This window comes from Sphaeramia orbicularis, chromosome 5, assembly GCF_902148855.1.
Source record: "Sphaeramia orbicularis chromosome 5, fSphaOr1.1, whole genome shotgun sequence".
Classification (NCBI taxonomy): domain Eukaryota; kingdom Metazoa; phylum Chordata; class Actinopteri; order Kurtiformes; family Apogonidae; genus Sphaeramia; species Sphaeramia orbicularis.
The window spans coordinates 36873202-36901015 of NC_043961.1; the positions used below are offsets into that span (position 1 = coordinate 36873202).

Below are 27814 nucleotides of genomic sequence, written 5' to 3' on the forward strand. Positions count from 1 at the left end.
TTTTTTTTTTGCTAGCTCCTGTGTGGTACTATCAGCAAGGCTACTTTCTTATGTAACCACAAGTAGATGGTTGACATAGATCGTTTTTTGAATCAACAACTGGTCAGAATCAAAATGAGCTACTGTCACTTATTTAAGTTGATTTGCTTTTTGCTTCCTGCTAAATCTTTCTTCTGTTTAGGGAGAATCTGGCGCTCCTGGAGAAAATGGTGCCCCTGGACCAATGGTGAATATCTCTGTCATAAATACTAAACACAACAAAAAAGAGTGAAGACAAGTCAAATTTCAGTTAAAATCATTAAGTCGTTGTAAAGGTTTGTTTTCCACTCCTTCACCTTTATAGGGACCTCGTGGTTTGCCCGGTGAGAGAGGACGTCCTGGACCTAGTGGAGCTGCTGTGAGTGTCCTCTTTCCATCTATAAAATACTTGGACACAAAACTTGACATCTGATTCACAGATGGATCGGAGAATTGACTGTCTTACTGTTTGTGCACAGTTTAGGAGCATATCCTCATAGTGCAAATGCAAAAAAACCCATCAGAATTACAGAGATGAGAGGAATATAATGTCACGTTCAGTCATTTTATTTTGAATAAAACTTTTTATGTCATATTGTTGAGGGAAAATATGTAAATTTTTTTTACATGTGCTGGCAATATCCAGGGAGCACGTGGAAATGATGGACTGCCCGGCCCAGCTGGTCCCCCAGTGAGTATAATTTTAGTTTTTCATCCCCTTTAACACTTAAAGATCTGATGATATTTTTGTGGCAACTTACAAATGAGTTTTTCCTGTACATTTAACCTTTCTTAAGTGATCTATCTCCATTTATTATAATATTATTCTCTGCATTTTAATTTTTCAGATATTTTCCTATATTGCAAAAAGCTCACTGTAAATTTAAAGGTTATTATATTGGAACAGTGAAGAAAAATTACTGTTTCAGCAAAAATATGTCATTAATTGAACATAAAATTATGAAACCACTGTCATTTGTCAAACTACATGTGTTTTATCAGTGAATAGATGTTGCAGAAGATGAAAGTGTTTCCATGTTCGCTAGGGAGCCTCTAAATGTCCGAAGGGTTCATATCTGATGACGCTGAAATGAAACTGCCTTTTACCTCAATTATTTTGATGTACTGATAGGATTAGAGGTTCAAAAGTTTTTCTTTTTTTTTTTTTTTTTTTTTTTTTTAATAATCATTTATTTATTGCTTTTTATAATTTTTCATTGACAGGTACATCTTAGGCACGTACAGATATTCACATACTCATTGTACATTCTTTTACATTTACATGTGTACTGTAGGTTCATTCTTTTCTCAACCATCAGTGGAAGGAACAGTTGAAATAAAGTAACAGAAAGAACATAAAAAAAACAAAAACAAAAAAAACACAAGTTTTGAACAATAAACATTTAGGAGTGACCATATAGCTGTGATTGTTCATTTATATAAAATAAAATCAGGCCTCTTATTTACATGTATTTAATCCATTTTTCCCAACATGAAGCAAAAAATTCTAGTCTATGAGGCACCAATGCGGTTTTTTTCTCCATTTTATAAATGTCTGTTGTTATGTCCATCCATGCTGACAGGGATGGCTTTTCATTTCCTAGTCACTGTTTTTTTTACTGGCGATCAGCAGTTCAGAATTTATTACACACTTCAGATCAATACATGCAGCTGTTTAGGGATTTGACAGCTAATATATAAATTGACAGACAAATGACTTTCTTTAGTTATTGTTTTATTATTATATAATTATTTGTCTATGCTCTTAATACGCAACACATCAGTCACAATCGTCAGTAAAATGTGGAGATAAGTCATGACGTAACTTTTTTAGTTTAGTGTATTTCAAATATGCAACAAGACAAAGTAATCTTACTTTGTCCTTAAAAATAAAACAGGTAGTGAGAAGTCATGGAAAAAAACAAAAAAACTTATACATACAAATATACATGACTTCATTTGCACATTCGAAAAAGAGTGGGAGGAAGTATAATTTATTTAATCCCACCCCTTCTCCACACAACAATTCCAACACAAGGCAAGGCAGGTTTATTTATATAGCACATTTCATGTACAAGACAATTCAAAATGCTTTACATAAAACATTAAAAGCATTACAGCAGGGAAGCAACATTGATCTGATTTGAGTCAGACACTTATGAACACTAGTTCCTACTATTTTAAGGCTTATTTCTCCACACAGCAGTATGATGGTAGTCACTACCCCCTTATTGCTGAAATTTATTTACAATTATAGAAAAAAATATATATATTTGTGTTGCTGCTGTGACGCTGATCCCAAATTAAGTGGAGATTGTTCATTGAATACAACACCTACAACAACTATGATGCAAATTAGTGACATTAGGCATAATTGTCATAATATTAATCAAACAACTTTTCCAATCTCAAGTGTGTAGATTATTTTATTGATGCTGCTATTGATCAGGTATTCCAGTCAATAATCCAAACTAAATGGTCCAAAAATCAGTGGAAATTAATCACACTGTTACAGAGACCAGGCGTTGAAAACAATGAATGTCAGGGATCAGAGGTAACCTGGTAACATGTACATTCAGAGTGTTGAACAGCACCTCATTAGAAAAACAGTGAAATACTGAGGTGAATCTGTGATAGTTCATACGTGTCTGTGATTAACAATTGAACTCACAGCCTCTATTTTCTCTTTGTAGGGCCCCGTTGGTCCTGCTGGAGCTCCTGGCTTCCCTGGCTCTCCTGGTTCAAAGGTGAGTTACACTTTATAAGAACATTCTCCTCTGTCCCTTCTCTACCTTTATTCTTTAATCTGCAAATGAAAGAGTAAAAATGCATCTGTGTGTGTCTTCCTAAAAAAGTACTCAACGTAATTCAACTGGATTCTTACTATGGATGTTTTTCCTTTGTAAGACTCAGTTGTTCTGTGTGTATAACAGGTGCAAAAACCTGGGTTTTGTTATGGATATGTTGTTAGAGTAAACTTTCTTGAATCAGATAAGAATGTTAAATAAAAGTGGCAGCGTGTAGCTCAGGGAGGATTTTGTGGGGACAAGTTGAAATGCTTTAGTGAAACCAGAGAAGGCTGCACCGCTCTGAAAAGTGGTTTAAGGCTCCATCTGTGTGGAAAATTAGAGAGGAGGGGGTATAAAAGTGTTATTCTCTTCTCTCGCTCTCTTGCTCTCTCTTTTCTTTTCTCTGTGCTTTGTATCTGATTTATTCCTCCTGCATGGCAGACATACTCTGCAATGTGCTCAAGGGTCTAGTGCTGGTGGTTTGCTTTCTTCTGAGAGTCTCTTGATAGTTAGGGAATTCTTTTAAGAGCAACAAAATGTGCACTTCTCCACAAAACAGATTCCCATGAACTATCCAAGGCAAACTAGTCTGAAAAATGTGTGTCAGTATATGCGTTTCACAGTCAGGTTTCACCGTCATTTAGAGTTTTATATTTGTTTACAGTGTCTGTACTCCTGGGTGTGTTTCTGCAGTCTCTAAGATGTAAAGATACATTTCCAGGAAGTTTCCCATGGTGAGAAACAGTAAAAATCTCACAGTGTGTTCCGGTTGCGATGCACTGTCTGTCTGGGTTAAAACTGCCTCATAACTCTCTGAGAGAGTCATGAAATGCAAGGATTTTTCAAGGTTCTACCTCTCTGAAGATTATAGTAAGCTTTTGAACAGTTAAAAGACCCAAAACTAACATAGTAAAAAGTTAGCAAGACAGAAACAACATCTGAGCTTCAACTGAATGAACTACATGAACAATCTAGTAAAAAGAGCTTTTACTCGGCTCGAGTACGTTACTGGCAGATGTTTCCTCATTTGATGTAGTATTCAGACTAGTTCCAGAGTAAGCACTGACCTTGGGACAATGGGCTTGAGAAGAAGAAAAAACAGTTTTTTTTTGCAAATATTTACAAACTCTGTTATGTCATATTTCTGCACAATGTTGTAGAAATAGCAAAAGAATTCCCTTAAGTACCAAAAATCACCATGGTACAGTCTGTGTCTTGTGGCCATAAGGCATAACCCCATTTTAACATCACAAATTTCTGTCGACCCCAGATGTTCAAAACAGAGACTTCTTTTTTTTTTTTTTGTTTGTTTTTTTTTTTTGCTAAAATGTATTTGTTTTTGATCATGTAATAGTTTGCTATACTATGTTGCAAATAAAAATTAATTTTACACAACGTTAAGCCTGTATAATGTATATTATTGTGGACAGAGGCAGAAAAGCCAGGCTGAGATTACTGCACAAAGGGAGAATTTTGTACGGTCAGTTCAAAAGCTGCAAATTAATACTGAACACACAATAACTCAGACTATGAATTATGAAAGAGCTGCAGCATCTGGAACTGACCACAATGAACATTTGAAAGATAAACAGTACCACAGTGCTTCAGTTTCAGCTTCAGAGTTTGTCATGTCTTTTTTGTATTGTGATTGTCTCTCTCAACTCACCATATATTTTTATTAGTAAGTTTTTATTTTATTTTTATCGATTACTAGAAATTTCAGGTGACCCCATTTGGATTCCAGGTGGCCCCATGTGGGGTTCAGACCCCAAGGTTGAAAAACACTGCCATAAGGGGAGGGGCTTGGAGTATTGACCCAGTTTGACCTTTATACACCTGAGTTTGGACTGCATAATTTAGGGTGACATTAGAAAAACAGAAAATAAAAAGATAAGATAAGGTAAGATAAGGTAAGATAAGATAAGATAAGATAAGATAAGATAAGATAAGATAAGATAAGATAAGATGGAGGACGTACACTAAAATCAAAGTAAATCATGATAATAACAATAAATGCATCATAGTAAAGGATAATTTTAATGTTCCAGACAATAGTAGTTTGTTGTTTTTCTTATATGTGTTGTACAAAGATCTTAACAAGTCTTTAAATAATAAATATCTGGTGCTGGCAGTCAGAGTAGCTGATAAATCAGAAATTTGTGTTATAAATAAAAGCTAAAGTCATACTATGACATGACTGATGATATGATATAAATAGATTCAACTGAATTGTCAGTACATCTGTTGAAGTGAATATGAGTTATGTGGGGAAAAAATCTTCAGCTTTAATTCAGTTTTTAATTTGATCTGCTCTGAGCAGGATTAACTGACAGTGTTGTCATCAGAATATAGGACGAATACAAGTGGACATGACATATATGAAATTATGATTGTAGCATTTTATTTTATTTTTTTCTTTTACAAAATTTAGTTGTCTAATGTTGGGTTTAGTGAACAAATTTTTAAAAATTCTCTAATTTATCTGAGTTTTGTCTGTTGATTTACATGCTGTTGTGATGTACAGTTTATTACAGTAGTATTGGGAAATTATTGCTGAACGTGATATAGATCAAGTTGTCCATTATTGTGTTAAGTTGTATTTATTTTTCTTACAGTTGAAACATTTTTTTTTTTAGTTTGGTTTTGTTTTATCACTTTTAACTCCAGTGCTTTTTCTGTGTTGCTGACAGGGAGAGGCTGGTCCTACAGGTGCTCGTGGACCTGAGGGTGCTCAGGGACCTCGTGGAGAGTCTGGCACTCCTGGATCACCTGGACCTTCTGGCGCATCTGTGAGTAACACCATAAACAAGGAATACAACATTAACCAAAAGGTCATATCTGTGCATTTACAGCAGCTTTTGAAACACATTATCAGTAGTTTTCAGGTGAAAGTCACAAATGAAAAGAAATAAATTTGTTAAAATAAAATAAATCAGGCCCAGTTATGATTGTTGCCAATGACTTGTTTGCTTTGCTTTTTTCTTTAGGGCAACCCTGGTACTGATGGTATCCCTGGAGCTAAAGGATCAGCTGTAAGTATAAACTGTTAGTTTATGTCCAAATGAAAAAGTATCAAACTAATCTGTCATTAAAATACAGAAATATGTATTTTCCTCACATCAGTAGTGCTGTAGTTTATATTGATCACTGTTCTCATGTCTCATGTGTTGTGCATATAAATGACACTTTTCAGTAGTTGACATACTCTACTTTGGTTTGTAAATCATAAAATTAATTATGAAATAAAATAGCCACTGTTACCTTGGATGTGTTTACAGTTGTGGCTAAAGTTGCTCCAGGAGAACTAAACAAGTTACACTGATGTTCATTTAGAGTAAAATCATTGATAGATTACATATTGTAAAGTGACTGTTTAATAAATAAATGACTGTAATATTTTTATTCTCCCTCTGTAGGGTGCTCCTGGCATTGCTGGTGCTCCTGGTTTCCCCGGACCTCGTGGACCTCCTGGCCCTCAGGGAGCAACTGGACCTCTCGGACCCAAAGGAACATCTGTACGTAGTTACTGAGTAGTTCATGTAACAGAGACAGATGTGAGCGTTATCTACATAGTCCTGCAGACAAGAACTGTGCTCCATAAGAAACAGTCAGGTTTATTTATGGGTTTATTACCAGATTGCATGTTGCATCTTAAGTCATTTAATTCAACTGAATTTTCTGCTTCTCTCTCACTGTCTCTTTTGTCCATCTGTTTATCTTTTATTTTGTAGGGAGATCCAGGTATTCCCGGGTTCAAGGGTGAGGCTGGACCTAAAGGAGAAATTGTGAGTTTTGTTTTCCTTTGTGTATTTCAGTATTTTCACCCATTCCAGTAAACCAGACTTTATATATACTGTACACTCAGTATCTATGAGTTTTAAAATCATGAGAAAATATACACTTTAGATGATGTCATAAAAATTTGATGTAGTCTCTACTACAGAACAAATAAATACAAAGAAAACACCTTTTCACACAGGTAGAAAAAGTCTTTTTTTCTGCACTAATGTGTTTTTACGGGTGTTTTTTGCAGGGACCAGCTGGTCTTCAGGGACCACATGGCCCACAAGGAGAAGAGGGCAAGAGAGGCCCCCGTGGTGAGCCTGGTGCTGCAGGACCACTTGGACCTCCAGGAGAGAGAGTGAGTACCATCCAGTATGTTCTGATTTCAGGAAATATTTGTCTTATTGTTGCACGTCAGTGACAGAGTAGTTAGTTTCCTCCTGTGTACTTACTTCATGGATATGATGCTTTTTTGTTTAATTCAGAAAATGAAGTTTTGCATACAGCGTGTGTCAGTGTGACGTATTTGAATTTTCATATTAGTGCAGTTGTTTTCATAATTATGACCATGATATGACACTTAGAATAAAATTTAACTATTCTGTTTCTTTATGAATGTTAACAAAGAACTTCATCCATGTAATATAAGATCTACGTAATAAACAGTTTTGATGTGATCATAATTCGATTCTGCTTTTTTTATTTTCTATGCAGGGAGCCCCCGGTAACCGTGGTTTCCCTGGACAGGATGGTCTAGCTGGTCCCAAGGTGAGTATTATCACAGATTCAGTACATAGTTCCTGAGAAGTGGTTTTGTTGCAGTAGGAAAAGAAAATATGCTTTAGAATACAAACTGATCAGGGATCTTTTCAGGCCATCCGAATAAAAACGCAAAAATATTGAATATTGAATGTATGCTGCTGACACATAGTTTGTGGCATAAATCTGTAACACAGACAGTTAATGTAACCTGCTGTATCTGATGCCCCTTTGTATATTATAACTACCCATAATAATAACTAAGTCCTGATTCTGTCTTGATTTGTTTTTTTGTTGTTTTTTTTTGCACTGCAGTGACAACATGATATTCTTAAATCTCTTGATCCCATCAGAGTGTTATACTCTGCCATTCCACACCAGCATCTACAAATTGTATTCAGTTTCATGTAATATTAAAATCCAACCCTGAAAACAAGAGAGCTTTTATTTCAGTGCATATATGAAGTAGCATTCATAAAACTCATACATTGAACAAAACCGCTTGGTTTGTGAACTCTAACTTTCAGATTTGTCATTTTATGACTTGCGCTAAATGTTGAGATTCTTTAAATGTCTTTTTAAGTTAAAAAAAAATCGGAAATAAATTGTTAAGTTTTCCCCCTTTTTGGCTGTAATTTAGGGATGAGATAGGGTACAGCTTCATTACAACAAATAACAGCAGCACATATCAGTGGTGCATTGATAACATGGATTAGAGGCATTTTCTTGTGGCACCATGTACTAAATGTGTTGTCTAGAACTAGTTTAACTTCACTGTTGCACCTGTATTGTCTATTTATTGTCTCCTCAACCCCCTGCTCTTTATTGTTTATTGTTTTATTCTGTGTTTATAGTTATATTGTTTAGTGTTTATAGGTTATAGTTTTATTTTGGGTTTTTTTTTTCTTTTTTCTTTTTTTTTTTCCTTTTTTTCTACTGTGTTCACTTTGCACTGTGGGATTTTAGTCTTGTAATTTCAGTTTTCTGTATGTGATGCACATATGGCAAAAACTGACAATAAAGCTGACTGACTTTTGATTTTGACTAATACAAAAGAGGTTTTCAGAAATGTTTATTTCTATTTATATAGAAAGACAAAAGATAAAAAGTTGCCTTTTTTGCAAATATAACATTCACCACAAACCTGATTGAAAGTCCTGCCTCACACTTGTAGATAAATAATTTAGAAATGCAAATTGCGGAATTGTAATAAAGCATTAGCATTAGGAATTACAATTTACATTAGTCACACTTGTTCACTGTTGTGAGGGCAAATGCAAAAAACTCATTTCAATGAATTTATTTTGCTTAGCATTTTATTGATTCACTGTTCCCCACTGTCATGTCGGGAAGATAATTCTTCACCTAATTAACTCATAATTCTCAAATGAAGTTAAATTGTACAGAGGCACATCACTTGAAATCGTGTGTTGGTGAAGTGTGTAATAAGTAAAGTGTCCTTTCAAGGATCACCCTCATCACAGAATTACTGCCAAGTTAATGAACTCCTACAAAGTATGAGAGTAGAATTCACCAGTGCTCCTTCATTTAAAGGTTGCATGTAACTCCATGATGTGGCCATAGGGTGGCAGCATAGCTATGATCTTTACAGTGCACTACTGACCCACATATCCCCCATGGGCAATGCCAGCATCCCATTTAACATTATCCTCCTGTGCTCAATTTCATTTATACCAAAATGAAACTGTCAGAATTTAATCTTCTCATTTCCATCGGGTCAATGAAACGTCTTCACACTATTTAAAGAAAGTCTCATTTCCTCTGTGCTTTGAGAATTGAAATGTCTCTTCCTCAGTGACTGACTGAATGACCATCTCTTGTATTGTTCCCTTTCCTGTGACACAGGGAGCCCCTGGTGAGCGTGGACCCTCGGGTGCCAGCGGTCCCAAGGGTGCCAACGGTGACCCTGGTCGTCCTGGAGAGCCTGGTCTGCCTGGTGCCAGAGTAAGATCATTCTTTATCTGTTTGACAGCACATGACGCTGGCCCTCTTTATTGATTACCTCTCTGCTAATCACACACTGCTTTCTTCAAATAACACACTGTTTTGTGCCTGCTGTGTATGTTCCCTCCTGAAGTAATGTCACTTTCTGCAGTCAACAGAAGTGGATTTGAGTATTTGTGTACAATCACTACAGCGGAATGACACACCAGTTGTAGTGCTCTGCCATTCTTATCTCTGTCTTAGTCACTTCCGTGAGCAGGCGTTGAACTGTTGATGTGTGAATCCAGGTTCACACATGTGCCATATGTTTCACCTTCCTGTAGCTCTTTTCTGCGTCATGTTTCATCACGTCTTATCCTCCTCTGACAGGGTCTGACCGGACGCCCTGGTGACGCTGGCCCTCAAGGCAAAGTTGGACCTTCTGTAAGTAGTTTTTCATACCGCAACCTTTATGTTGATTGTTGTTAATCGATCAATCTAAGTAGTCATGCAAAGTGCATCCAACAAAAAGGGCTGTATGTTTTTAAAAATGACACGTGGGACTACCAGGGAGAAGCTTGTCATTTTACCACATGTTCTCGCGTCATATAATCACTCAAAAGTGGCTCATCAAATTTAATAGCTCGATTATTATCCACCCATTATCGACCAGGCTTACCCAAGGGCTGTTTGTGCTTCACATGGGCTTTTGTCTACTGGTTTTCAAAGTGAGAGCATATCACACGGTTAATAATCATATTTAGTTCAGACCACAGCTGCTTTCTCAGCTTCTTTTGGGACTGATGTTGTTTGAAAGACATCAGATTTTAATGGTAACCATTAACCTCAAAGGGTGCACATTGTTTTAAGTCTAGTCTGTATTTTAAAGAAGTGGAAACAACTACAAACACCATCTAAATGTTGATAAATTCACACTTCTTTTAGATGACTACAAAGACACATAATTACATTTTACTCAATTGTTGCTGTTCTTGCAAACTTCAAACACTTTCACATGAGAATGGGAATTTCAGAAGTATTATATTTAATGCAGAAAGTTTACCGTTCAGGGACCTAGTACCATTTAAACGCCATGGTTTACTGACAGATGAAAATATCTTTAGTGGATGACTGAGGGACCACCATGTGGACAGGCAAATTTTAATTGAGGGATTTTTTGATCTGGAAATTGTTTTCCTTCTGGCTTTTCTGGATTACCCCTGTGAGTTCTGTTTGTTTATTTCCTTATTTACATATTGAAAGAAAAGAGGAAGCTAACATTTCAACAATGTGAGTAGTATCTTTATATAGGCTACTTTAGGAAGCTGGACATGTCAGTGACTGATCTTTTTCAAGATGGCCAAAGTATTATTCCTCAGAACAAACACTCTTTATTCCCAGTCAAAAGTGTAATTATTAACCATTTTTTGCTCTCAGATACAGAAGATCTTCTTATAATCCAATTTTTCAATCAGTTTAATGAGAATAGATTTTTAGTCTTTGTAGCTTTGTCATCTATTTCTCCTCAAGCTATTTTGCAATGAAATTTTTGTTTAAATGTGATTTATAATATATTTGTAACTTCTCTTAACTAGGGCGCTGCTGGTGAAGATGGTCGCCCAGGACCCCCTGGCCCTCAGGGGGCCCGTGGACAGCCTGGTGTCATGGGATTCCCTGGACCCAAAGGAGCAACTGTAAGCATTGACAAACGAAATGTGAAAAGTGAATGAGTACAATACTTATGGAATTTGTTAAGAAATGTGTATCAAAATTAATGGAACAATAATGGGTCAGTAAATAGGCTTTGTTTTTCCTTTGTCTGTTCAACATAATCTGAAGCACTGAAGAACATTTTCTTGTCGTTGGACTGCTGCACCTTAGCTTTTAAAAATAGGTGAACGTCCACTTGAATCAGCGGTACACCCTGGATCTAATATCCATTTGGTTTGTCTTTTGATTAGGGGGAGGGTGGCAAGTCTGGTGAGAAAGGACTGGCAGGAGCTCCTGGTCTGAGAGTAAGTGACACTGTTTTTGTTTTTAGTTAGTTATTAAAATAGTGTGTAGATGTGCACACGTTTGTACACTTCTTATATTATTTCATATAATATATACTGTATTAGTATTAGGCATATCAGAAATGGTAGTTTTGGATTATGCAACTGAAGGAACCCCTGCTTTATAGCAAGTCAATTTCATTCATGCTGAAGGTTTCATAATCATTGTTGTAATAATCTTTGATCTCTGTGCCTAATGATGAGCTACTCTTATTTTCTGCAGTTCAGTTTCCACATGAGAAGCATGTGAAAAACCTCAATTACAGCTATTAGATGTCTATCTAGTAAATAGCATCACCCTTGGCTTTGCTATTGATATCTATCTGTTTGTGCCCCCCCCCACTCCTCAGGGTCTGCCTGGAAAAGACGGAGAAACCGGTGCTGCTGGACCCCCCGGCCCAGCTGTATGTATCTTTATCTCTTCATCCCACTCCATATAGCTTCAACACTGATATTATCTTTCCTCTTTTCTCTGTCTGCACTTAAATGCAACCTTCAGTATCTTCGTTTCCCAGACTGCCTTCACAGTACTGTAGATCTGTCTGGGAAAAAAATCATTGACACAATTGTCTGGACATAGAAAGATGGCATCTTTGACTCATAGACTTTGAGCTTATTTTAAGTTTGTGTTTTAGTTTGAAAAGGAAGCCTTAACCTCATAAAACAAGATGTGTGAAAATTGAGCCATACCACTATGTGTGCAGAATCGTAACTGGCATATTTCTTCTACATTATGAAAATTCTGTATGAAAATCCTGGCAGTGTGTTCATGATTGGAGTTGATAGTAATTATTAATTATTTACACAGGGTCCCGCTGGAGAGAGAGGAGAGCAAGGACAGCCTGGTCCCTCAGGCTTCCAGGTGAGAATGTCTATTAAAACTCTGACTTTTTACTGCAGTTTGTGTAAGGATAGCTGTATTTTTTGTGGTTTTTAAAAGTGGTGTCGCTACTATTTTTTCAGAGTCATATTTAGAAAAGTAGTAACTCTCTCAGTTTATCCTTGATAGCAGAGTATGAAAAAATAAGTGTTCATGCATCATGACTGTTATTTTTAGCCAAATTTAAATATACTTTATTTTCTTTGCTGTATGTTTTGATTGCATCTTCTTTGTTTCTTTGTTTCCTCTTGGACATAGGGTCTGCCTGGACCCCCTGGCCCCCCTGGTGAGGGAGGCAAACCTGGAGACCAGGCAAGTGCACTTTTGGCCAGAATACACTGTATATACCAACAGTATGCTGTCATTTTGTTGGTATTTCAGTACAGAAGGAAATAGCTTTTACAGTGTGCCACATGCTATTATCCAAATTACCTGACAGTACCTAACCTGCAGTTATCTGCTGGAAGCATTCATTCACTGCTCCACCAATTTACTGATGCAGGACATTTAATTCAAACTTTGAATGAATTTAACACTGAATTCTACAGCGCTATTTCAAAGGCATCTTACTGTTAAATTGCAGCTGCTTTTTTACACAGCTATGTCTCTGTTCTGATTATTTTTCTTATCGCTTCAGCGTCTTAGTTCCTGTTTTACAATTGTCGACACCTTGGTCTGCATTTGCAGATATCTTTGACCTGAACTCTTTTTTCTTTTTGAAGGGTGTTCCTGGAGAGGCTGGAGCTGCTGGTGCTACTGGACCCAGAGTAAGTAGACATGCCTTTTTTTTAACATTCACTAGTGTGAAGCTGTCAGACATGCAGTGACTGACATTGTGTCTCTGTGCAGGGAGAGCGTGGTTTCCCTGGAGAGAGAGGAGCTGCTGGCTCTCAGGGTCTGCAGGGGCCCAGAGGTCTGCCTGGAACTCCTGGAACTGACGGACCCAAGGTGAGTCCAATATGTGGTCCAAACTCAGGAACAGGGCCTGTTCAGGTTATGGTTCATTTAGGGTAAGAGTTTTCACATCTTCGCTTTTTGTTGGAAGACATTGGTTTGCCGACGAGGTTACTTATGACATTGGCAGACATGTGTCTGCAGGTACCATTATTTACAGCAATGTAACATAAAAAATCCAATGTGAGTGTTGGATTATTTGTTTAGAAGTATTTTGTGGTGTGGTTGGCACAGTGATGACCATATTCTGACCCAAAAAAATAAAAAATTGAGGTAGTAATTGAGTTTGTAGGTTTTGGAACAAACTAATAAATAGCTTATTTCTTTTATTTCTTTCTTACACTATTGTGCATTAGAATAGAATACAACACAGCCTGATGAAAAAAGTCCCACAGTCTAAAAGCTCATGTTTTTTGGGTCACCTTGACTTTGATTATGACACACATTTGCTGAGGCATTTTTTTGTGAAGTGTATGCAATGTCACAACATGTATTTCACATAACGTTGCTGAGTCTAGACCTGGCTAACTGAATCAACCCCAGATCATAACACTGCCCCCACAGGTTTGTACTGTAGACACTAGGCATGATGGGTAACCTCTTCATTAGCCTCTCTTCTCACCCTGATGCCTCCATCACTCTGGAACAGGGCCAGTCTGGACTCATCAGACCACATGACCTTTTTCCACTGAAACACAGTTCAATCTTTATGCTCTCTATCAAACTGGTGGCTGTTAAAGAAATGAGAAGCTACTCATTGTATCAGTTGTAGGGAGTAGCTTCTCATATTAATCACTTCAGTAATTATTCAATGGAAAGCTTTGAATTATATGAGCTAAATTAAATCCTGCTCTGGATTATTGTTTTGGCCAGGTTGCGTACATCCATCTAGTTCATAAGATAGGTGTATATGTATGAGAAAAAACAAATTTCCTCTTCAAAACCTAAAAACTGGTACCTCAGTGTGTTTTCAATAAAGCTAAACAGTTGCTTATCCGCTATAAACAAATTTCAGCCATTGGAGTACTTTGCCACAAACGTGCTCCAGGCAGAGAAAAAGCTCAAAGTAGCAATTCAGACTTTTGGTTTGTTATCTGGTGAGATTTTAATCCCAGTTCATAGGTTTTTTTCCCTTAAGGTCAGACAGGAGCGGATAGAGAGGGTGAGGATTATAGACACGACATGAGTATGAGGGAGATGGCGATGGAGGAGGGATAAGTCGACAGTTTGTGAAGGGTGAATCAGGATTGGGAGATGATCTGCTGCAAGAGATAAATTTTGCACCCCTCCGTTGGAATGCAACTGGAATATATTCAGCTGCAAGGCCGCAAAGCCTGTGGTTACTGTTTAATGACTGGAGATAAGCAGCATAGTTGGTGTTTGTTTGTCTGATCTCTGGTCGGAGGCTGCAGCAGAAAGCACGGTTGATAAGGCTGCCAAGTTTTGACCAGGAGTGGGCCTGATGGAGCCACTTAAAAATAATAAGACTTTTCTTTGCTTTGATATGTAGGAGGGGGATTTTCATGTTTTAAAGTTTCACTTTCTTTTGAAAACACAGATTTAGAATTAGTCCCACATCAAAAAGTTACCTGAGAGAAACAATGATTAGGTAAATGTATTAAGTAGAATTAGATTTATATTAAAAAGATTAGTAAAAATAGTTGATATAGAGTATGTCAACTGGGCCGCAAAATAAAATTGATATGTTTAATGGTTTGAAATTGCTGTTCTTCATTCTTTCAACTAAGAAAACTGAACAGGATGTAACTAGACAGGATGCGTATGGATGATGTCTCTTGAAAAGCACATTTTCTTTCTTCATAACAGCAGCCTTGAATGATTCTGACCAGTCTGTGTAAAAGCCATATGAAATATAACAACAGGACACACTTACAGAGCTGAAGGTTGTGCATATGAACAGCATTTTCTTTATATATATATATATATATATATATGTAGTGCATCATATCACATCTGTAGCAGGTGCTTTCACACTCATTCCACAGATACATCAGAGTGATAAACTGTCTTCTCTGGCTGTGTCTGCTTTGTTTCGTTTCGTTTATTTGTCTCAAACTTTGAAGTAAAAAATACAATAAAACAAAAAAATAAAAAATAAAAGCAAGAAATCAATTACATATGCACCCATCAACGGTCATTAATTACAGAAAAAGTAACAAAATAGAATAAATGTAACATAAATGTACATATGTATCAACTCATAAAACACAGTTTGAAAAGGGACATAATGAAGCAAAGGCTTTTCTAGTCCTGCCCCTTCCTTACTTTCAGTGTCAGATTCTTAACCAAATAAATTTCCTTCATCAGCTAATACGCTAAAATAGATAACAACAGATACTAGTCATAGTAGACCCCACTTCATTTATTTCTGCTCTATGTAGGGAGCTATTGGACCTGCCGGTACTGCTGGAGCTCAGGGACCCCCCGGCCTGCAGGGTATGCCTGGAGAGAGAGGAGCTGCTGGTATTTCTGGACCCAAAGGAGACAGAGTAAGTTGTGACTGGTGCGAAGTCTTTTTGTGGAATGTGTCAAAACATCTCTGCTTGATTTCAGTTTTAGTTCCGATGTGTCTAAAAGGTAACTGACTTGTTTTTGTTTTAATCCCTAAGGGTGATGTTGGAGAGAAAGGACCTGAAGGTGCTCCTGGCAAAGACGGTGCTAGAGTGAGTGACTGTCGCCTAAACTTTCAAGCTACTCTAAGAGCTTATTTCACATATTCCATTCCCTCTGGTTCAAATTTGTACAAATCTTTACTCTCATGTCCTCTAATAGGGTCTCACTGGTCCCATTGGTCCTCCTGGTCCTGGTGGTCCCAACGGTGAGAAGGTGAGTCATTTTATGTTTAAAAACTACATAAGTATTTACATTGAACTATTGCTCTATATGACGTATCTGAACCAAAGGTGAAATAAAAGTGCTTATTTTATGAGTGAATACAGTGTTGATAGGGTTGTGTGTTGTTGATGAATATATTCTGTTTTCTTTTAGGGTGAATCTGGTCCTGCTGGTCCTTCTGGAGCTCCTGGTACTCGTGGCGCTCCTGTAAGTATCGCTGTGATCAATATAACATCACATTAATATTGATACTATACAACTTTCTTGATTATGAATAAAAAATACAAGAGCTGAAGCTACTTTCCTGTTAGCCATAACAGTAGAGTAGGGTTATCATTTGGAAGGTCCTCATTTTGTAAAAGATCAGCCAACACTGTCTTCAGCTCCACAGCTTAACAAAAATCTGGTTTTGTTGTTGCCTCTTTTCCTTCTTCCAGGGTGACAGGGGTGAGACTGGACCTCCTGGGCCCGCTGGATTTGCTGGACCCCCTGTAAGTAACAAAACAACAATGAGTAGCTCTTAGCTCTGCACATGAAACACCACAGACTAAATGTCACAACCTTTAGTCTGTCATTCTAGGTTTTGGTTTTCAACATGTGGTTAGGTTAGTCAAGTTGAGAAAGTTAACACCCAAAATTATAAAACATTTCTATTAAAAAAAATACCAAAAGATAGATGATTGTTTGAGTATTTTGTAAGGTGTAGTTGCACTTAACCCTTCAGATATTATTGTGGAGACCAGGCTTACCCCAGGGCTGTTTGTGCCTCACATGGGCTTTTTCTCTAACCATCTATTCCTAAGTGACATACCACCATTTATTATATTTTTCCCCTGCATTTTGCTTTCTTTTTGTTCATAAAAGTTTAGAGTAAATTCAAAGGTTTTATCAAAACACAGAAAACTCAAGCTAAATTGACTTTTTCAGTAAAATATAGCATTAACCGAACATAAAAACAAGCATCTTCAGCCACTGTTATCTGTCAAACTAAATGGGTTTTACTGGTGACTTAATGTTGAAGAAAATTATAGTTTTTCCACATTCACCACAAAGCCTCCAAATGTCTAAATCAGTGGTTCTCAACCTTTTGTGAACAAACGCCCCCTCACCGCATCATGAGCGTCCTCAAAAGCTGGCAAACTGCATTTTACATGATTTTTTTTTTTCATTGTACTGATTAGAGTACGGATTAGTAGTTCAAAATGTATGCTTTTAGAAGTTCTAATGCATACGGAGTAAATAAACACAAATGGAACTCGAAAATAATGAACAAAACAAAAACTAGACAAGCAAAGTTATTTACCAAAAATCCTCACAGGTGTCACAAAATGCTCTAATATTTTCATTTAAAAGAAGAAAGTACACTCAGTACACCACATTTAACCTCTAAATCATTATAACAACATCACTTGCTAAATGCGAATGCACTGTAATGTAACCTGAATACTTTGTTCTCAAGATTAAAAAGGATATCAACCCTCACGTCATGTTCTGAAAGTGGGATTTTTAATGTTCATTAATGGATACAGCTAGAAACATTAGGATATCTGCTTGGCTTGACCTTTACTTTAGGCTTTGATTCTTTTTTTTTGTCTCGTCGTATGCCTTGTTTCTTCACTGTTATTCTGTGGAGAGATTAGTGTTGACGCTAGAGCAAGTGCGTGTATCGCTCATCCATTTAGTTTCCCCCAGAGACTCAGAACAGACATCAAATAAGTATTTTCTAACACTGTACATCCCACCAAATGGATTTTCATCATGCTTTGTGTGGTAATACAATTAGTTTTCTTGCAGGTTGCACCAGAACATTAATTATTGAATTTATGTCACAATGAATAACACAACAGTACGAAAATCAGAAGCTGCACCTAAGCATTCTTTTTGTTTTCTTGACTTTTAATTATTTGTCGAAGCAATTATAATCGGGGTAGTTTTTGTCTGTGACTGAGCAATAATAAAAGGAAGAAGAATAACATTTATTTTTAGAAATCAAGGAGGTTGTTTCTCTGCGTTGAACAAATACTTTCTTGGATTTGTCTCAGTGGTTGATGCTGTTCATAAATATTCCTGTTTCCATTTAAGGGAGCTGATGGTCAGCCTGGACTCAAGGGAGAGCAGGGAGAATCTGGACAGAAGGGTGACGCTGGTGCCCCTGGACCCCAAGGACCATCTGGTGCCCCTGGACCTGCCGTGGGTGTCACTCTTTATGCTGCTGGCAGTCTTTTTTTTTTTTTATGTAGCTTTGCACAAGGTTGACACTTACACTGCATTGCAAACATCCAATTTCCAAACCAAAACAGACATGAAGGTCATTCCAAGGTGTTTTACTTCTATTTTATGATATGACAGACCATGAAGTACAACATGTTTTCTCTTCTAGGGTCCCACTGGTGTTTCTGGACCTAAGGGTGCTCGTGGTGCTCAGGGACCTCCTGTAAGTGATCTTTCTAATCTCTCTAAAGCCTTTTTATTACATTAACATTAATTTATGATTTATTTGTCCATTTATTGTCAGATTATGCTTAGATGTGTCTTAAATTAATCTGTGTTGTCTTTCTTTTTCAGGGTGCCACAGGTTTCCCTGGAGCTGCTGGTCGAGTTGGACCTCCAGGTCCCAATGTAAGTCTCTAAATATACATATAGTGCCATTCCCAAACATAAATATGAACCATTAATACAAGGAAAGCATAAAACTATGTAAACAATATTTCACACTGAAATTATTACTGTACACAGCACTGCTAGTTAATTGTAGTGTTAAATCATGATTTGGTGGAGCAACAATAATCACTGACTCACAATCATCGATCTGTGTTTTACCAGCAGAGACCAGGTGCAGCAGAACAGATAGAGGAATGTTTTCTAGAAGCCACCTGATTTATTGACACATGAAAAGGGTTCTTTAATTAGCACCTGCAAAGCTCTCAGTCTTGCTGTTTCAGCACCTACACACTACACAGGCAGTGTGCCTGCCACAGTAGGAGCTGATGGAAGTGACATATTTTTACAGACTTCCTAAAAACAAAACCAGTGTATTGTGAGGAACTAGTTGGATGCTGTAAAACTGCTAATGGGACTCCTGAGTGCTTATCAAAATAATAGAAAGATGCAATGTCTTTGTCTTCGCTGTTGTTTCTGATTACCCACTGTCTGTAAACATGCTGTTTTAACCAGTGGGTGTTTGCATGTGATACCAGATAGAAATTACAAAGAATACATATTTTGTTCAGCTTAGGTTTAAGAAAATGCTGTTATGACTCCCAGTACCTACAGTGTAAATCATATACACATAATAAACACAAGTGGGTCACTGAAGTGTTCACAGAGGAAACAACAAAAACTAGTAAGTTAATAAAAATAATCACAGCAGTTAGCAAGTCTCCCAATAGTTTGTTTTGTGAAAATAAAATGAACTACTGGGCAGATCAAGCAGTGACACAGGGACATATTTCATGTTCAGTAGTCTCTGTGTTGAAAACTAAATAACTTATCTCCATGTTTAATACATGTATGAATATGTGTCAGTAAGTACTTTCACTTGAGACATGTTACAATTTACAGAAATACAATTTTAGGATAAAAATATTTACATTACTGCTGCGTGACACAAGGACTCAAAATGAACATCTTTTTTTTTTTTACTTTACCCAATTGTACAAAACATGCTGTTCTCATAAGAAATTGATACTAAATGAAACATAAGGCTTTAGCTATGATGTTAAACTAGAATTGTGATCAAAACTGGATAAAAAAGTTTTATCCAGTGAATGATGAACACAAATATGTTGTAACACGCAGACAGGTGTGAATATATTCTGTTTTCTTGACATGGAGACAGCAGTTTGTACCTTTTTTTCAATATCATAATAAAAGACTTTGCTGAAACTAAAACACAACAAATATGCTAATAAACTTTTATTTAACATACATATTACAACTGAAGTGATGTAGACAGATCATAGCAGAGCATATTTTACAAATATTTGGATTGTACATAACTGTTCTATATTCTTGTACTTTTGAATAATTAGTTTCTGCAGATTCACAGACTTAAAATATCACTTATACAAGCAAGAAAAAATATTATGCTTATTAGATCTTTATATCTTTTTTCTACAAGAGATACTGAAATTTTGTAAACAGTTCCAGAGAGTTCTTAAGCTAAAAAATGACCCTATTTGAGAAATGATAGATGAAACTTTAATTTTTGACTCTGATGTTCTGGCCCTAATGTAAATGCAGATACACTGTAGCTACACTATTCTCAAGATTAAGAAGCATAAAATCAAACTTCACCATATCCGTTTACATGGAAAATGAGATTTAGAGTTGCATTTTTTTTTATGTAAAGCGTAGACAGTTTTGCTGTTATATGCAACATACTGTGATGAACTGGTCTGATCCTGTAAAATTGGTCATGTGATTTTCTGGTGCTTTTAATAACAGAAATCTATTATCTACTATTCCTGTTTAAAAATATCTATATTTATTCGATATATGTTTGACAATTTTCCTTGTTTTGTCCTAGGGTAATCCTGGACCTGCTGGTCCTGCCGGCCCTCCTGGTAAAGATGGACCCAAGGGTGTGAGAGGAGATGGTGGACCCCCAGGCAGACAGGGTGATGCTGGACTCCGCGGTGCTGCTGGTGCTCCCGGAGAGAAGGGTGACGCAGGAGAAGACGGTCCTCCTGTGAGTGCAGAGTCACTACTGAGTTACAACAGATGTTTCTAGTCTAACACCTGTATTCACATTTATTTAGCAAGAGTCTTTTTTCATTTTACATCTTGAACAACACAGAGATCAGCATACAGTAAGGGCTGGATCTACTAAAGGTTTGCGTGTATAAAAAACATGTGCAAACTCATGGCACACTAACTGATTTACTAACAGTGTGCACTAAGGGTTGTGTCTTTCAAAGGTGCAAAATACCACATCTACATCCAGTCAGTACATTTGCCACAATGAATATGCAATATGGGGCATTTACATGCAATTGTGCGTGTGCTGGGAGGAGAAAATGTAAATATATTAATTTAGCACACGCAAAGTGATTTATCAAACCTGAAAGCAATTTTGCTCACAGAAACTGCGTCTATATTTAACATGTCTCAAAGGACGGTGCAAACAAACATCGAAATGATGAAACAAGACGCAGAGAACACATTTTTCACCCTCGTGTGAACATTTTTGGAATGACGGAAGAAAACATTATTGAGACGAATGCCCCCCCCCCCCCCCACACACACACACACACACACACACTTTACAGGACACTTTTCCACTTGATCTGATGATTGTGATTAAAATTACGCACCGACATTAGGCTACAGTGTGACAAAATTATGTGCACCTGACAGTTATTCAATCCAACAACCCCCACAGCCCCCCCCCCCACCTCTAAAATGAAAATTAAAAATAAATGAATGAATGAGTCATCAATACCTTCTATGACAAAACTCCTCCACCATTACATTTCAGTGCATCTGGATCATTCCAGCGCACTGTTACCATTAGTGCTGGCGTATCCCAGAGCAGTATTTCCAGCGTATTGTCTCCAGCACCACACAAAATCCTCATTTAAATAGGACTGTCTCCAAGACTTTGCACCTGTTGTCATTTGCGCAAGCAATCTTAGTAAATCACCCCCAAACCACGGTTCAACCCCCATGCAAAATTCTAGATTGCACACGCAAATTGGTACATGCAAATTGGGATCTTAGTAAATCCTAACCCAAATGTGCATTACAGAGGGGAGGAATTATTAAATGTTTTGTTTTCTACATGTCTGTGGACTTTGTGGAGAGTAGGTTTGTCAGCCCAAAGAGCCAATTGCACCGATAATAGACAGCAGCTGAGCGTACTCTCCATTAATACCACAGAGCTGTCAGGGTCCATCACAGGCTGTAATGGCAGACCAGGACATATGACAGCACAGGGCAGCACCAGTTCACTGACAGATGGATGACAGCACCTCAGCCTTTTTAGCTTTACTGTACACACAAACCCATCAGAAACATAATTCAACATAATGACACATCGCAGATGACTACATACAAAGATAGCAACTATGTCAATGCCACTTACATTACATTACATTACAGGTATGAAATCTGGAAGTGTTATCACCAAGCCTTTGTCAGCTTCTTGTCTGGTGTAACAGAGTCATGTATTCACTGTGAGTGTGGTTTAAGAAAGCCTTCACTGTTACACTGCAGGACATATGGTAGATTAATCTGCGGGGGCATGGATGAAATAGACAAGCAAAAGGTGAAGGAAAATCATTTATGATATGTGTATCTGCAGTTAAGAGTGGTAAAATCCCAGGTGAAACAACTGACAATATATAAATCGAAGATCTTTCCAAAAGTAAAAGTACAGGATGAAACAAACAACTCAGAGGAACAAAATGTAGCACAGACTAAACTTGATGTTCTTCTAGCTGTCTGGCAAAGAGTGAACATAAAACTTGGGAACAAACTTAAATAAAAGAACCTGAAAGCATATGTTCGTCTCAGTTGAAATATAATTGCTGAGAAACATCACCATTCTTCAAAAGGCTCTGCAGTTTTGTCTGTTTCATCAAATCTTTGTGTCCCTCTTTGATGCTGCCAAAGAACATTTGTTGATAAGAAGTGAAGGTAATTTTATATCGCCACCAACTTCAGTGTGTAGCGGCAGAGTTACACCTCCACCATGTTAGACCTGTCAAAAACCACCACTTTCACCTCTTTGCTTTTTTATTCACTTCTTCTGTCTAAAAAAAATCAATCACAAACTTCTGACTTGATTAAACAAAGGTATGAGGTTATTCCAATATAGTTAGTTAACTGTAGCCACACACATTTTATTACTTTAGTTAAACTAGCTTCCTCTCTATGTTTTCAGTTGAAGGGCAGTGCTAAGCTAACTGGCCATGCCTTTTATTTCTACTGTTAGGACAAAGTAATGTAGTTTTCTTAGCTGTTGTATTAAAGAATGTGATAAATTTAAATGGAAATTTACATTTTCTAATTACTTTTAATTTGTTGTCACTTTTAATCAGGAAGCTAGATTGTGAATGCAAGATGTTATCTATCTTTGTGTTTGTGTTGTTTTGGCTGGGGCTGTGTAAATTTATACTGAATACACATCTCAGTTTATAAACCAACCCAGACAACATTTTTATTAGTAGGTACTTGTTACTTACTATAAAGATAAGGTAACGTCATGTAGCATCTTAAATAACTTTTTTTAGAACTTTCTTTTTATTGATGTTTTCAAATTGAAATAAAAAATAAAATAAGAATAAATAAATAAAAGGGGGAGGGGGCAATAGAAAACTAAGGTTAACAGAGGTTAAATAATTAAATAATTTTAAGGGCATGAAAATAATGTTTTTTTAAATTAATAAAAATAATAAATTATATTGGATTATAAAACACCATCAGGTTGCATTCAACTCCATTCAGTTGTGGCAGAGCTCTATCTACTGTGTTTAATTAAAGTACTATTTTTTTAATGAGATTAGAGAGCAGAGTTACAAGATGGAAAACTCACCCTTAGCCACATACTAATTATGTTTTGTGTTTCTTCTCCTCTGTCAGGGTCCTCTTGGTCCTTCAGGTCCTCAGGGTTTGGCTGGACAGCGTGGTATTGTTGGTCTACCTGGACAACGTGGTGAGAGAGGTTTCCCTGGTCTGCCTGGACCCTCTGTAAGTATGGTTTCACTTTATCAAGTAATCATTGTGCAAATTAGAACTGTGACTAACAATCATTCTCATTAAATATTAATATAATCACTCATTTTCTGTTACTAAATTATTTAGTCTGTAATTAGAAGTGGTTGGAATTTAAATTGTTGAATACTAAAATAGATGAATATTTTTTGGTATTTAATACTCATATAAAATAGAAAAAGTAAGCATTCTCATAGTTGAGAGACTGAGCTCCACATATCATGAAGATCTTTTGTGAAAGGCAGGATTAGTAAATATTGAATGGTCACGGTAGAGCTGCTTCCTACAACTTTGACAGTCCATCAAAAGTCGTTGCTCATTCACTGCTGTGCGCTGACCTAAAATAATAGAAGAGGCTGTTGCACCTAAATCTCCATTAATGAATCCGCCTTAACAACACAAACGTAGACAACCCGTAAGCAGTATCCAGACTGTCATTCTACTGTGACCTAATTGGATCACAGTGAAATCAAAATCCCATATGACCCACGATTTTTCTCCTGGTGAACAGATTTTGTCTGATGTACAGCATGACATGTGACAGGAAGGCATCACAGCTCACATCTTTCACTACTTGATATGTGACACAAGTCATGTCCCCTACTTACAGCATCTCAGTGGGCATGTCCTTACCATTTATTATTCATCAGGACACATGAAAGGGATGCCAACAAAGTAGTGTGATGCCAGACTCACCCTAATGTTGTTTCAGTCTGGGAGTATACTTCTAAAAGTCTAAAGTTTGTTATTTTCTGCTTCTTCGGTTCATATGAATATTCACATTGAAGCAGATCCTTCCTAATATTGAATTCTCAGTAATAACCTTTAACTTTACACTTTCATTCAGATACAAAACACAAAGAGAAGACATTAAAACTGGGATAGTATTTGATAAAGTGCAGCTGTGTGGTAGTTTCCAGCTCAATTTCTGTGGGCTTTGTTTTGGATGAATAGCGTTTCAACTTTGTTTTTTTAATGCATGATTGACAGTTCTCGCCTCCACTAGGACATCAACATGAAACCTTCCCACACCTGACTGGGCAAACACACCATTCGCAGCATGTTTGTCTAAACACAGCTGTGATACGTCTTTGCTTTCAATTTTCAGACTGAACAAATATGACAGCTTCTTTGGAAACTATTGGCTAAAATCCTTTTCTAAATACATTTGAGGAGAGTAATTGTTCCTGCAGTTGCAGAATCATGTTTTAATGGGATTAAATGAGGTTTGAGAGTGTACTCTAATCACTTTACGATTGAAACTTTTTCTTATTGATCTGGTACCTGTCTGACTCATGTCATTCAATACCCTAGTGTTTGGTCTCAGAAATTGTCTGGATGAACAAAAATAAAGATGAAGTGCTTATGTGATTCTAGCCTCGGAGTGAAAACCTGAAACAAGCTCAGACCATCAGATTTACAACATGTCCTGTTAGACTGTAATAATGCAGGTCTGCTGATTTTATAACATCTCATTTATGAAGCTGGTCCCGTAAATGAGATCGCCTTTTGCGCACTCCCATTATGTTGCAGATCGAGGTTATTTTTAGCTAAATTAGTACTTGGAACAAATTGCAAGATCTTAAACTCACTTCATTTTTATCTTTAGGGTATTCAAATTTCTACATCTTGGCTGTTACTGTTTTGTATTTCAATGACTGAAATTATTCTTAAAGTTGTATTATTTTACTGTATTGCTTTTATTATTGTATTTCTTATGGTATTATTGTTATTTTAGGATGAAAATGTAGCCTGAATCTCAATACCTATTCTAAGAATAAATAGAAGTTCAAGTTGTATTCTGTCTATTATCCATGGGTTATGGTATCTGTTTCTTAACTAGTAGCCCGTTATAAGCAGGTGATCAATCAGGTTTTACTCTTGTGTTTCTTGTGATTCAGGATATTAGAGTAAATACTTAAACAGAATATCATCAATGGCTGAATCACTTCATGAACTGAATCCTCAGTAATTTGTGACTTTTTATAATTGTGTACATTTTTGTAACTCTTTCAATGCAGTAATGGATTTTTTTGTCTTTTATCTCAGGGTGAGCCTGGAAAGCAGGGATCTTCTGGTGGCCCTGGAGACCGTGGACCTCCTGGACCTGTTGGACCACCTGGACTCACTGGGCCTGCAGGAGAGCCTGGCAGAGAGGTGAGGAAACATACAACATGTTTATTTTGATTGACATATGTTCATCTTCCGTGATTAAAATGGAAATTTTAATGGAAATTAAATGCACTGCTATTTTTGTCATGTATATATTTGCATCGTGTTAACACATTATTCATAATGTGTTTTGTTGGAGTAATGATCATTATGCAGCTGATCATTATTCAGCAGGACACCTGGCTTTGGAGAGGGGGAAGCTGTTAACAGTTAATATTATTGTGTAACTCTGACAGGGCAACCCTGGATCTGATGGACCTCCTGGTAGAGATGGTGCTACTGGAATTAAGGTAAGAAAAATGGAGTTGGATTTTTATTTGCAAAAAATTGGTCCATTTAATATTAATAACCATTTTTGTTCTATCTTATTGCCATTCATGTTAAATTATCTACATAGAACAAACTGATTATGCATAGAATCAGCCGTTTTTGTTGCATAATAGCAGCAGTGTTTACATGTGTGTGAAATGTGACACTAGAATGCTGTTCTCTGTGTTGTAGGGTGACCGTGGTAGCACTGGTCCTGCTGGTGCTCCTGGTGCTCCAGGAGCTCCTGGTGCCCCCGGCCCAGTTGGTCCCACTGGCAAACAGGGAGACAGAGGAGAATCTGTGAGTAGTAACTACAGCATATATCTGAAAACCATGATGTCACTTTGTTAAAGCACTAGGATGCTCCTCTAAAAACAGCCAAACTGAGATAAAGAGCAGCCTTGATTGTAGCAGGTGGATGTTTGACTCACATACAATCAGTATATTGGCTGATTCCACACAAGTGCAGAGGAGTATGTCTCAAGTGTTTCATCCATGACTGACTGACCTGCGCCGAAAGAGCTTATTTGTCTCATTTACATGATCTTAACTGAGAAATGCTTCATCAATGTTTCCCACTAGTGTTATGTGAACTGTTACTTTTAAGTCATACACTTATCTGTGATGCTCAGAAATTACAGAGACACAGAAAGTTGTAGAGGAAGATAAATAACAGAATGAAGTTATTGTCCATTAGTTGTTGATAAAACCAACAGTTATATGGCACATTTCATTAATATTTTGCTATGCTGTAAATGCAATATTGGGAATAATGTCCTAGTTACTCATCAGACAATATGTTTCTATTGTAGCATCATGACCTTTTCATGTTTCTAGGGTGCTCAAGGACCCGCTGGACCCCCAGGACCTGCTGGTGCAAGAGGAATGCCAGTATGTATCTTTCAGCACACAAGCACAGTTGTAAAATATTTATAGTGTGCACAAAAGTGACGACAGATTTAGGTTATACATTGCAAAAATATAAAAAAAAAATAGACCTCGAAGCGTCGTCTGTCTTTTATACCACAGCACAAAACCTGCTAAGACTGTGATAAAAAAACTCATTGCTAAATTTAGGAATTTATTTCATAATGCCTAAAATACAGCAGAATAAACAAAGATTAATGAAATCAGTGAAAGTGTTTCTAATAATGATGTTGCCTACTTGTTCTCAGGGACCTCAAGGACCCCGTGGTGACAAGGGTGAGGCTGGAGAGGCTGGTGAAAGAGGACAGAAGGGACATAGAGGCTTCACTGGTCTGCAGGGTCTGCCCGGACCTCCAGTAAGCATCAAGACAGCATGACTCTGCAGCCACACCACTGTGTTATTCTAGTTCAATCTAAAAAAGATCATCTGTTTGACTTCAGTATATTCATATCCCACCTTTGTCTCTGTATAAATGTACTCATTATTTATTCTAGGGTCAAGCTGGAGACCAGGGTGCTACTGGACCTGCTGGACCTTCTGGACAAAGAGTGAGTTCCATTTTCACCAAATCACTTAGAACTCACATTAATGAGCCTCTGAATTCGAAGAATCACTTTGAACTCAGACACTAATAACATAGTTAAGTAGTGCA

At 37.1% G+C, this 27814-nt stretch overlaps 1 protein-coding gene across 2 annotated transcripts in view; it reads left to right on the forward strand.

Moving 5' to 3' along the window:
* The window catches only part of col2a1b (collagen, type II, alpha 1b), a 49565-nt gene that overhangs the window by 17047 nt on the left and 4704 nt on the right, over nucleotides 1–27814 (forward strand). For both annotated transcript variants that reach the window (XM_030133879.1, XM_030133880.1), the window contains 35 exons: nucleotides 182–226; nucleotides 344–397; nucleotides 665–709; nucleotides 2712–2765; nucleotides 5498–5596; nucleotides 5795–5839; nucleotides 6224–6322; nucleotides 6539–6592; nucleotides 6841–6948; nucleotides 7305–7358; nucleotides 9216–9314; nucleotides 9684–9737; nucleotides 10889–10987; nucleotides 11255–11308; nucleotides 11698–11751; nucleotides 12156–12209; nucleotides 12486–12539; nucleotides 12950–12994; nucleotides 13077–13175; nucleotides 15584–15691; nucleotides 15812–15865; nucleotides 15975–16028; nucleotides 16191–16244; nucleotides 16475–16528; nucleotides 18120–18227; nucleotides 18418–18471; nucleotides 18603–18656; nucleotides 20566–20727; nucleotides 23622–23729; nucleotides 25803–25910; nucleotides 26162–26215; nucleotides 26427–26534; nucleotides 27072–27125; nucleotides 27410–27517; nucleotides 27657–27710. In XM_030133879.1, the coding sequence (XP_029989739.1) occupies nucleotides 182–226; nucleotides 344–397; nucleotides 665–709; nucleotides 2712–2765; nucleotides 5498–5596; nucleotides 5795–5839; nucleotides 6224–6322; nucleotides 6539–6592; nucleotides 6841–6948; nucleotides 7305–7358; nucleotides 9216–9314; nucleotides 9684–9737; nucleotides 10889–10987; nucleotides 11255–11308; nucleotides 11698–11751; nucleotides 12156–12209; nucleotides 12486–12539; nucleotides 12950–12994; nucleotides 13077–13175; nucleotides 15584–15691; nucleotides 15812–15865; nucleotides 15975–16028; nucleotides 16191–16244; nucleotides 16475–16528; nucleotides 18120–18227; nucleotides 18418–18471; nucleotides 18603–18656; nucleotides 20566–20727; nucleotides 23622–23729; nucleotides 25803–25910; nucleotides 26162–26215; nucleotides 26427–26534; nucleotides 27072–27125; nucleotides 27410–27517; nucleotides 27657–27710 (2565 nt within the window). The remainder of the gene's footprint in view (nucleotides 1–181; nucleotides 227–343; nucleotides 398–664; nucleotides 710–2711; nucleotides 2766–5497; nucleotides 5597–5794; nucleotides 5840–6223; nucleotides 6323–6538; nucleotides 6593–6840; nucleotides 6949–7304; nucleotides 7359–9215; nucleotides 9315–9683; nucleotides 9738–10888; nucleotides 10988–11254; nucleotides 11309–11697; nucleotides 11752–12155; nucleotides 12210–12485; nucleotides 12540–12949; nucleotides 12995–13076; nucleotides 13176–15583; nucleotides 15692–15811; nucleotides 15866–15974; nucleotides 16029–16190; nucleotides 16245–16474; nucleotides 16529–18119; nucleotides 18228–18417; nucleotides 18472–18602; nucleotides 18657–20565; nucleotides 20728–23621; nucleotides 23730–25802; nucleotides 25911–26161; nucleotides 26216–26426; nucleotides 26535–27071; nucleotides 27126–27409; nucleotides 27518–27656; nucleotides 27711–27814) is intronic.